At 57.9% G+C, this 11,567-nt stretch overlaps 1 protein-coding gene across 1 annotated transcript in view; it reads left to right on the forward strand.

The window, feature by feature from the left end:
* LOC131215916 (uncharacterized) overlaps window positions 1-11,404 on the forward strand; it is a 21,838-nt gene extending 10,434 nt beyond the window's left edge. The window contains exons 9-18 of the mRNA XM_058210311.1: window positions 338-387; window positions 460-647; window positions 1,301-3,771; window positions 3,826-5,560; window positions 5,907-6,029; window positions 8,987-9,323; window positions 9,406-9,520; window positions 9,596-9,826; window positions 9,894-10,108; window positions 10,175-11,404. Of these exons, the coding sequence (XP_058066294.1) occupies window positions 338-387; window positions 460-647; window positions 1,301-3,771; window positions 3,826-5,560; window positions 5,907-6,029; window positions 8,987-9,323; window positions 9,406-9,520; window positions 9,596-9,826; window positions 9,894-10,108; window positions 10,175-10,343 (5,634 nt within the window). The 3' untranslated portion in view covers window positions 10,344-11,404. The remainder of the gene's footprint in view (window positions 1-337; window positions 388-459; window positions 648-1,300; window positions 3,772-3,825; window positions 5,561-5,906; window positions 6,030-8,986; window positions 9,324-9,405; window positions 9,521-9,595; window positions 9,827-9,893; window positions 10,109-10,174) is intronic.
* Window positions 11,405-11,567: the final 163 nt, after the last annotated feature.

Raw genomic sequence — 11,567 nt, forward strand, 5'->3', positions numbered from 1 at the left:
TTTTTAGTGTGTTTTAATAAAGTAACAAGTAGCGTGCAGACATAAAATTTACACTTTGATCAAACAATCTATCCTGCGTTAGATGCGTAATGACGGTAGCTATCAAACGCATATTTCATTAAAAAAAAGTATTTGTTATATTTAGTGAGTAACGCCATACATTGCAAAACCGAACTAATTAATTTGCAGACCCAATAGTAACACACTCTAAAACGCTCTCGCTTTCGCAGCGTTCGCACGCGCCTTAGATTTCTGCTGATTAACTAATCCCATACGCGGCTTCTAAGGTTTACCGATACACTAATGCGCGATCCCGTTTGTTTTGAAGCAATTGGAGCACCAAAAGCAGCTGACCACCAGCAAGACGTACGAGGGCAACCTTTCGAGGTAAGCGAACGGTAGCGAAACCGAATCCGACTCCTGTCTAAACTGTCGCCCTTTTTTCTAAACCCTCTAAAGGGCCCTGCTGAAGGAGCAACAAGGGTACGAGAGCGACTCGACGCTCGTGTTCCGGAAACGGGTCGATCAGGTGGACGCTGGATCCGCACTTAGCCCGGTGGAGCAGAAGCAACACTACCGCACGATGCAGGCCGGCGGTGAAATTCCGCTCCACGGCTTTCGCAAACCGGCACCGGAAAAACCAAAAGGTACCCCCCGGCACTACATGGCGACCGCTAACACAGACACACGCTTCCATTCTCATTTCCTAACGCCGTCATCACACTACCGACAACGCTCATCCTCTACTAGTCACTAGTTGGCCACTTAGGACACACTGATGCACCCCTTCACACCTGGTAACACTCTCGCTCTCTCTCTCTCTCTCTCTCGGTACGCCGCCAAATCTATGCTCAATCTCTGATCTTTTCCATCGTTTCCGATTCACAAACACGCCTAACCTATGTGTCTCTGTCCTAAGGGGGTCTGGTATTTCGGTCTGGTGGTGGGGAGTCTGTGGGTTCCCCCGGGGGGAGCATAACACGCTGGTGAAGGTAAACAAGCTACACGTTTTGGTTCTAAAAGCATTCCCGGTCCGGTCTTAAGCGAGTACTAAAACCCGTCACGAGAGTCACGAGATGATGTCCCGAAGGACGCCGAGCACGAGTGTGTTTGTTTCTGTAGCAAGCGCACCCTAGCCAACCCCGGAGCCGTGAGGTCCTTGGACGGAGGTCCAGATCGCCGTGTGTTACACCGCACCAGCCGCACCAGAGTGGCGTGTCCTAATATGAGGTGACGTAGCGTTTCGTAGCGCCCAGCTTGGAACTGACTTTCGGAGACGTTTCGCCCGCCCACCAAACAGATCGTCCGGACTGCGAGCTGCGGGTGGAGATCCAGGAGCAAGTGACCACACGCCCCTGTACGAACCCGTTTCTGAGCGCACCGCCGTCCGCACCGATCGCATGCTATCCGATCACGAGCATTGCCCGGCCACTCGACCTATTCGGAGCGTTTCCACGTGAGACGCGCACCTTCGTACCGCCGGCCCCACCGAGTCGCAAGTCTTCCCGCAGCAACTCCACGCTGCGGATCATCGCAAGGACGACGGCGAACTACGGTGCCCCACGGACGCTGGTGCGCCGGGCGGACGGGCAGCAGCAGGGCGTCAACTATCGCTCCAAATCGGCCGGACCAGCGATGGCGGCTGCGTCCGCGAAGGAGGAGAAAAACCACGAGAACAGTACGCGCGTGGCGAAACGTTCGGGCGGCTCCCGTAGTCCGACCACCTCTGGCCAGCAGCAGCAGCGTCGGGCCAGCCCGAGTCCGGTCGCGTTCGGGCGTGGCATCTCCAAGGAGCGCACGTTTGCCGAGGAAAAGAAGCGCATCGAGGAGAAACTCCCGAAGGTGGTCTCCGTGTCGACGAGCATCCTGCGCAATCCGGACCTTCGCTCACCGAACGAGGTGAAGAAGGCGCTCCGCAGCTCGTACCTGGTGCCGCCGGCGCAGCCGCGTGATCTGTACGCCACGTTCGGCCGTGGTCGCTCCTCGCCGTCGTCCTCGTCGTCGGTGAAACGGTACTGCTCCCAGAGTGTCTACTCCTCGACGAGGAGCCTCCATCGGGGTACAGGAGCAGCTCCCAAGAAAGAGACGGCCGCCTCCGTCGTGAAGGCCACCGTGACGAAGCCGAGGGCGCACATCCGTCGACCGAGCGTCACGATCAAGACGAGCTTCGAGCGAGCGGCCGCCGTCCAAAAGTCCAAGTCGAGTTCCAACCAGAGCCTGGCCAGGACCAGCTCCACGTACTCGATCGATTCGACGCCCAGCTCGAAGCGTCGTTCCCGCGTGTCGTACATTCCGGCCAGTACCTGCCACACGCTTCCCCTGACGAGCGCCAGACGCGGCGCTGCTGCGGCCACCACTTCGGCCCGGCTGAAGCCCCGGCACGCTGGTAGTCTCGATCGGAAGATCACCATCGTCGGACCGAAGAGGCGATCGGAAGACGGCGTCAATGAACGGTACAGTGAGCACCTTGTCCAGCGGACTGCGGATAGCATAAGGACGGATTCGTTCTTCCGGAATCTGTTCCTCAAACCGGGCGACAGTGCGGCGGTCGTCAGTGGTCCGGTCAGCAGCGTGCTGGAGAAGGCTCGGCTCTGGAACAGCCTGGCGAGCCGTTCGGAACCATCGCTTCGGAAGTCGGCCACGTCCTCAGGCGCACGTGAGGCTGCCGGTGAGGTGATCGAGCAAGTGAACCGCTTCGAGTCACTGGTGAGACTCAGCGACGAGCAGGATTCGCAGCAGTTCGGGTACGTCCGCGGGAGGCGCATGAAGATTGATTACAGCAGCAGCTACCACGAGCGGAGTCGCAGTGAGCCTCCGACGACGACGACAACGACGATGACCACCACCACTACCAGATCGACCGTGATCCAGGAGGAGCTGGTGGGTACGGGAGGCGCTCCCCGAACGATTGTGGGCCGGCGAGTGGACGTTGCCAAGCGTACCTCACGGTCACCCTCGTGTCGTCGCATAAGGACACTGCGCAGTGAGGGTCACGTCCGGCAGATCGTTCGTGCGCGAAGCCTGAGCGCCAACGAGCGGCAGTCCCACCCGTCGGCGGAACTGGTACGCAGCCACTCGCTCAACCTCGGTGGTGGCGGTGGTGGTGGGGTCTCGCGGGCACGGTTCCGTGAGCTGAACCACTTCTACAGCAGCCTCGAGCGGCTCGGGCAGTTGGAGCACGTCACCTCCTGTTCGTCGGGTGATCTGCGGGCCAGGGCGCTGGGGGCCCGCCCCGGTGAGGACATCATCGACTACGACCTGTGGAAGCGGGTCCGGGAGCACGAGAGGGCCGAGCGGGAGTTGTGGCAGCTGCGGAGCAAACTGAAACAGGATCAGCGCGAGCGAGACTTTTTCTTTCTGCCCCGCGACCCGGCGGATGTGCGCTGGAACCGGGACCAGGATATGGGGCTGCGACAGCGCGAACGTTCAGTCGAGGACCTGAAGGGGGTGTTAGCCCAGCAGGCGCGGGCGTTCGAGGGGGCCAAACTGCGGCAGCTGGCGGTCGTGAAGGACCACTACAAGCCGCTGTGGCGCGGTTCGTCCGTCCTGGACGTGGCCACCCAGCTCGAGGAGCGATACTGCGGGGCGGAAGACGGGGTGGGGGGCGAGAAGCGGGACGACAGCGGGGGGCCACATTCGCTCGATTCGGCGGCCAGCAAGCAGCGGTACGGCGTCATCAGCAGCACCCTGCTCAGTACGCTCAGCTCGGAGCAGATGCGCAAGCTGAAGTGTCAGCTGAGTGAGATCTACAGCGGAGGCGGAGGTGGAGGTGCTCCGAAGGAGGGTGGGCCCGAAGGGCCACGGGTCACGAAGGAAACGAGGCAGGAGGTGGAAGAGGAGTACGTCATTAACGTGCCGGAGCGGGCCAACCGACTGGAGACGCTGCTCCGCGTGCGCAGCCACTCGGTCCTGACGAAGGATCAGGTGCAACTTCCGGGTCCTGCGAGGGAGGTGGGCGTCCCGGACCGGAAGACGGTGGGGCGCGCCGCGGAAGTCGAGGCGATGGAGCGGCGCGTCACGTCACTGTCACGATCCCTCTGCCAGGAGCTGAAAAGCAAGATGGCCGTCAACCACCACTCGCTGCCGGTCATCGGGAGCAAGCGAAAGGACCGACCGTCGATCCTGCCGGTGGAGGGCGGTGGTGGTGGGGGCGAGCGTTTCCACTCGCTCGAGCGCGGTCTCAGGAAGCACGCGCAGCGGCAGAAGGAAGCGACGTATGCGGACGCGGACGAAAGTGCCTCGTCGGAGACGTCCAACCGGACGGTGATCTTCCGGACCACCGCCAGTGGTGGCGCCGTGGTTGACCCACCACCACCCCCCTCGGACCCGTCTGCCACGGCGGAGGACATCAAGAGCCGGATACGGTACTTTGAGGAGAAGCAGTCGGACGTGGATGCGGCACCGCCCGTCACGGTGTACCGGGCGCGGGACGACTCCGAGTCCCCCTCGGAGGAGGACGACGCAACGGTGGGGGTGGCGGCGGCGGACGGGGGGCAGCGAACGTCGCTGGCACACTCCCAGTCATTCACCGACCTGAAGGACCTGTTCGGTGAGAAGCGCTCCGTGTCCTGCTCGTACGCGCCCTTCACGCTCCGCTCGCGCAGCTCCACCCCGGACTACGGGGCGGGTCTGCAGCCGGGCGAGGTGAAGAAGATCGCCGGCAAGTTCGAGTCCGGCTCGTGCAGCCCGCCGCCGCCGGCCCCGCGCCACTATCAGAGTGATTCCGAGTTGACGGGCACGACGAGTGGTGGCCCCGTCCGGGCGCACGAATCGGGCGACGTGTCCCGGATGACGCACCGGTACGAGGTGCAGGCACGGTTACCCCGCTGCCGGAAGCGCAAGGAGCGCATCGCGTCGCCGATCCCGCGGCATCCGGCCCTGCGCCGGGACGACCGCTTCATGCCGCACATCAACGTGATCAGCAAGACGGCCTCGCTGAAGCGCGAAATCGGGGGTGGAAAGAGGGTTGGTGCCGGTGCCGCCACCCGCCGGAGTGCCTCGTCCGGCAGCGAGGAGTTCGAGCGGCTCAAGAGTAAGTTCGAGTGCGGCGGCGGCGGAGGCGGCGGTCCTTTGGGCGGCCTTTCGCTGGTCGGCAAGATGTACACCTCGGTGCCGGACATGCGCGAGCTGAAGGACATCTGCGGGCACCTGTCCGGTGAGTGGATCGCCCACCAGTTCCCCAAGCCGGCCGACAATGCTCGCCGGCCACCGGGCGCCGGGCGCCGCGGACCCACCGCGCCTTCGAGTCCCACCTCCCCGAGTCCCGATCCTCACCACCATTCCCACCGGCACCACTCGGTTCGCTCAGATCGTCCTCAGACCGACGGCGGCGGCGCAGAACCACCCAAGTCCAAGCCCAAGTCCGGAACCGAGCCCGGTGGCCCCTCAGCGTCGTTCCTCAAACAGTTCTACGACCATCGTCGCACCAAGTTGGAACCGGAATCGGAGCCTGGGGGCCGGACAAAGTCCGATCGTCCCGTGTCCGATCGGCAGCGCGAGGCGGAAGCCCTCTGGAGAAAGATCCAATCGATGGCCAACAAGTCGACCGTCACATTCGAAGGTTAAATTGCCCCACCGCATACGCTCTTTAAATAAGGACTCTCACAACCCCCCTCCTTGCGGTGTCCTGCCTGGGCCCCCCATCCTTCGCTCTCGCTCACCTATCATGGCTTCCTGCGCTCTGTCTCTCTCTCTCTCTCTTTCTGTTTCTGTGTTCGCCGATCCATCTGGGAGTGGCGCCTCTCTATGTGGGGATGGCGCCATCGCCGTGCGGCCTAACCACCACCCCCACTCCGCTTGTGGCCTCTCGCCTTTAGCCTCTAAGCCTCGTGTAGCGTCTTCTCCGTCCGGTGTTCCGTCGTGACTTCATTCTTTTCTGTTTGGTCCGTTTGCGCATCCCCTACCAGAACCGCACATCACGTTCCCATCGCCCCCCCTGAAAGGAGCACCACCGTCGACACCGCCAACACCACCACCACTACCCTTCCTTCCATCACCGTCATCGATCGGTCTGAGTTCGAACGGCGCAGGTGAGTTCCAGCCGGGAGAGCCGAGGCGGCCCAGACCAGACTACCAGGGGTTTCCTGTTCGCGTGTCCCTAGTGTTCTGTCGCTTGACTCATCACCACCGGCCACGGCGATCGGATCGATCGGATCGATCGTGGCTGTTACGCAACGTGGCGCAATAACAAACAACCATTGCCACAGAAAGGGAAAACACTGCTCGGGTTAAACGCACTGCCTCGATCCTCGATCACTCTTCCCATTAATGGACACGGGGCCACGCGGCCCCGGGAGCTCTCTCTCTCGCTCGGGTGTTCGGTAATTGGTGAAAGTTGGGAAGGGCTGTTGAAGGTGAAAGCGTGCGCAAACCCGCAGGGTCCACTTCTCTGTACAGTGCTGTGCCAGAAATCAGCGGGACAATGTAGCGAGAGCCTCGCTAATTTAGGGTACACGCCACACAAAGAGCGATGGTTAAACAATTGCAATCGTGTGGTGTACCTTTGACATCTGACGTCACGTATCCTTGGACGAGTGGATTCTAGTAGGCGTCTCAGGTAGCAGTATTTTGTCTCTTTTGAGGGAAGTTTGGAGGACATTTCGGGACACTTGTAATAATTTTGACGATCATCACCTCTGTGCTGTGATTCTATCGATTCGTTTTTGGACCAATCGATCTCATCCACCAGGCGTTTGTAACTCCTCGAACCCGGCGGAACACACGTGATGTGATCGCGGGTCGGTCCCTTTAAGCGCCCAGCGCGCCAAAAGCGAAGAAAGTGAGTACTCGACGGGAAAGCGTGATCGGGAAGCAAACATGTCGCGCATCGTGGGGAGCCCACCTTGAGGAGCCACAATAACACAAAAACTACGTGACCGGGGGACCGCCGGGAGATATCTCCTCCACCGCAGAGAGAGAGAGAGAGAGAGAGAGAGCGCCGTGAGCGTCGAAAGAGAAATGTGCCGGTGCTAAGCGTTCGCACTTCACGAGTCGTGTGGCCGCTACACAGTCACGTTCGCGCGCTTCGCAGCAACAGCAGCAGCACCGGAGAGTGTTTGTGTCGCCCGTGCCCTGTGAGCGAAAAGTTATTGTTAAACTTTGTGCACTTTGTGCATTGTGCGGACACCTCGGAGACAGAGTGACCACAGCTGGTCTAGTTACTGTCCCAAAGGACAACACAAAAGTCAATTGAAACCGAACGCGCGTTACACACGGTCGAGCCGAGGCTTGTGTTTCCTTGGTGACGTAAAGAGGGTGGTGGTGTATCGACCAAACCCAGACCGTTAGCCAAGCCCAAAGGGTAGCAAAAACCTAGTGGAGCGTCATTTTTCCCAGAGCCCAGCGGCGCGTGTAGTAGGCCGCGCCGCGTGAAGCAGTCAGTCGAAGCCGCGTCTGACACGCCAACCGCAGTGTGCGGCGGTCCTTCTCCCCGGATGGGTAAATAATTGTTTCACAATATATGCTCACGCTCATTCATAAAACATTACCGCCGTTATAGGAAGCTGACTGGTGGGGAGGGGGGGGAATGGCGCAAAGCGGCGCTTAAGCACGGTGGTGCCCCAGACACAGACAGACACTAGTAATCATAAACGCAGGCTGCGACCCACCGTTCATCGCCGTATCAATCGTAATCGGGAGTTCGGGTTTGGGGGGCCAGTGCACCGAGCCATGCACGTTACACTCACTATCAAGGGTTCACGGGTCCGGAATCGGGCTCGCCGGGGTAAGTTATCTGGGATCCGAGTGTTGAGTTGAGGCGGTGTTCCCAGTTTTATTTGATTCCGTTTTTCGTTACCAGCCATTTTGCGCTTTGCTTTGGTGGTCAAACACTTTTGTTCGTATGCCTAGTAGTAGTGTGCACTTTACGTACTATTATTTGAACGGACAGGAGCCCTGTACTCGAACACGAGCAAGGAAGCGGTCTATCAGGGTTCCGATGGGTCCTATAGACGTATGACAAACGTCTGTCCATAGCTCAACCTCAAGTTGTGATTCACGCTTTCCCAAAAACCGCGAGCAGGAAGTAAACATGGCGCTGGGCCGAGCCTTGACTGATACCTGCTGGGCAAACACAGAGGCCCAGCGCAAAAGATAAACGGAACCAACCTGCTGCTGCGGCCCGTTAAGGAGGTCGTTAAGCGGAGTAACGCAAACGGGTCATGCGTCTTTCTCTCGTACACTGGCACTTCCCTCCGCGAGAGTAACAGGTTGTAATGGCCGGGCGATGTTTTGGAGCATTAACCCGGCTGGCTGGCTGGCTGGCTGGCTGGCTGGCTGGGAAGTGGTCACTGAGCCTAATCGCATTATGCTGCGCATTCATACATCATTCCCATGCCCCCGTCTCACCCAGCTTGGGGCCGCCTTGGGGCGTTTTCCCGACCCTTCTTCTTAGTCGCATCATATGCCATTTCCTTCCGATTCGCATTACACGCCCCGGCGGGGCCGAAACACGCTGGTCAGCACAGTTAATCACCCGATTGTCCCGTTGCATGAACAAAAAGCGAACGTGTCGCTCGCGTGTATGGGCATTCATCCCTATTTAACAACGGACCGGAGGCACCTCCAGCGAAAGCATCACCGGAAAAGTTGATAAACAAGTGCCGCGTGGTTCGTGGACATTCCTCCATCATGATACAACATCCAATGCTTACCCGGTTTCTATTACGCCACCAGCCGGATAGTTTTCCCTGTTTTTTCCGTGCCAGCATCGGGGCCAGCGAAAGTGATTTTTTGCCCAGCTCACTTACGCCAGAGCGTATGATCGATTTCAAGCCATTCATTAAACCCTGCAACGAATCTGCTCCATCACACGTGTAACTCTACATTTGGGCATAGATTTCGGCAGTTGCGGCCTGAACGAGAGAATGTTACGGTCTGCGGACACATTCGAGCCACGGTGTTTTTTGTTCGCTACTGTAGAGCTGCCGCTGCCGCCGCCGCCATCGGGGAAAAGGCGCACCGATCTAACGTTCTAATCCCCCCGCAGAATCTCCACGGCGTTACATCGAGAGCGATGTTAACATCCACTACAAAACACCGATCCGGTTCGAGTACAAGGACCCGATCCCGGACGATGAGCTGGCGTACCGGCAGGCGGAGCATATGCGCCGCGTGTACCAGGAGGAGCGCCGCCGGAAGTACATCAACGAGCTGGAGGACATGCACTCGCGGCGCCACACGGACAACATACTGCCGTCGCAAAAGTCACCGATCCCGCTCAATCGGTACGACGACTTTGCCGCGGACCTTTCGCCCAAACCGCAGCAGCCGCCGCTGAAGACGATCGCACGCGCACTCTACAACTTCCAGGGCCAGAGCATAAGGTACGCGGCACAGAATCACCCACCCTGCTGGTGGTCAACCTTTCTCTCTCCTTCTCTCTCTAAACCTTCTCGTCTCTTCCAGGGAGCTGTCTTTCCGCAAGGGGGACATTATTTATCTCCGGCGGCAGGTGGACAAAAATTGGTACGAAGGAGAGCACAACGCCACCGTTGGGCTACTGCCAGCAAACTATATCGAGGTAGCGGGGTGACGGACACACCGTCAGATCACATCGTCCAGCTCCATTAACTCACGCTGACGCTTTTCCACGCAGATTCTCACCAGGGATAGCGCGAATGTCGCGATCAGCAAACCGGCGCTTACCAAACGGCACCCCGTCCGGGAGGGAAAGGCCCGGGCAAAGTTCAACTTTACCGCACAAACGGCCGTCGAGCTGTCGCTGCTGAAGGGTGAACTGGTCACCCTGACGCGCCGGGTGGACGACAATTGGTTCGAGGGCAAGATCGGCAGCAAAAAGGGCATCTTTCCGGTATCGTATGTAGAGGTGAGTGGGTGAGGATCCGCCAGCGGTATGATGAGTAGTGACCGTCTTCCTCCACCCAAAACCCCAGATACTAACCGATATTGATGGTGCCGAAAGCTACGATATCGAGCCGGTCGTCAGTAAGCCAGTCGTGCATCACCAACCGGCGGCGCAATCACTCACCACGCACTACGGCACCACCACGCACAGCAATGGGCGCGTTTCTCCCGGGATCGTGCGGGAAACGAAGACGGTGCAGAAAACGGAAGTTCTGCACGTCGACACGTCCAACGAACCGATTTCGTAAGTGCACACTCCCCAGGAGCAGAAATTAAATTGTTTGCTTCAACACATGGGTACTACTTTCAGTTACCGAGCCCTGTACAACTATAAACCACAGAACACGGACGAGCTGGAGCTGCACGAAGGGGACATTGTGTACGTGTTGGAAAAGTGTGACGACGGTTGGTACGTTGGGACCTCGGCCCGCACCGGGTGCTTCGGGACGTTCCCGGGCAACTATGTCAACAAAATGTGAGAGGGTCAAACCTAGCCGGACCACACCACAATGACGTGGAGAGTGCGAGCTAACATCACGAAAAGCAGCAGCTAGTAGAGTATAGGGTCCTTGCCAATCGTTGTAGAACCAAGTTTTTATGCCACAAAGAAAAATACCAAAAAATTAACCATTATCGACGTAGTTCTCCCACTAGTCATTTACTGGTAACTACACCACATTTTAACAAAGCAACCGTTTGTTGATCGTTCACGGACAAAGGAAGTGAACCGTAATGCGTTTTATAGAGGAGAATCTGTTGGAAACAAAGCAACAAAGAGACTAACACACCACGACGGCAGGGCGGCCGCTGTCCGCAGTCTTTCTACCGGTTGGCCTTAACAACAATTTGAAAAACGGATGTGCCTTCAAAGTGAGCAGCAAACGAAACGAAAACGTGACCCCCGCGCGTTCGCTGCGTGAGATGAACGCAGGGAGCAGGGAGTTATGGGAAAACACAATCAGGATACGTGTGTCGGCCATTATACTGTGAGCAGATTTCAGAAACCTATTACTACGAACGAAAGGTACAAGCCATCTCTCCGGGGAAGAGAGCCAGTTAAAGACAGGAAAGCGATCGAGGAGCGAGATCAAATGTTTATAGCTAGAGACACCCTTGTTGGAGCCGGATTATTTTGTGAGTGACACACGAGCGCACCCGCAGCACGACCACCACTTTGTACTTGAACTCGGGATCGTCCTCCGTGAAAGGCCAACGAGCAGATATTCACTGTTACGGAACTCTGCAGCCACTCTAACTCTAACCTCTAACATCTAGTAGTGAGAATCAAGTTAACCTCTTCACTTCACTCGTAAGCAATATAACAAGCGGAACACGGGCCCGCGGTGGGTAGTGTTCGAGAAACAAGAGTGACCCCTCGATGTACCGCGGCGTGATACTAAAAAGAGAATTGTCCACTAAACACATTATACTCGTAGTAGGCCGTACGTTTTACTGACACACTACATCATACACACCAAAATTACACACCGCTAGCTGTTCCGTTGAGTGTGGTTCCATAATAAACAAACTAGCAAACCCATCTACCGTGTGCCGGTTCGCTTTTAAATCGTGGCCACCGGATCCGAAAACACTTTCATGACGACCCAAGCTGATGTTGACTGCTCGAAAAGCCGAGACTCCGGGACTGCAGGAAAAAGCTCGCTGTCTCTCTCTCTCTCTCTCCGTCGCCCGAAAGCTCTTTT

Source organism: Anopheles bellator, chromosome 1, assembly GCF_943735745.2.
Source record: "Anopheles bellator chromosome 1, idAnoBellAS_SP24_06.2, whole genome shotgun sequence".
Classification (NCBI taxonomy): Eukaryota; Metazoa; Arthropoda; class Insecta; order Diptera; family Culicidae; genus Anopheles; species Anopheles bellator.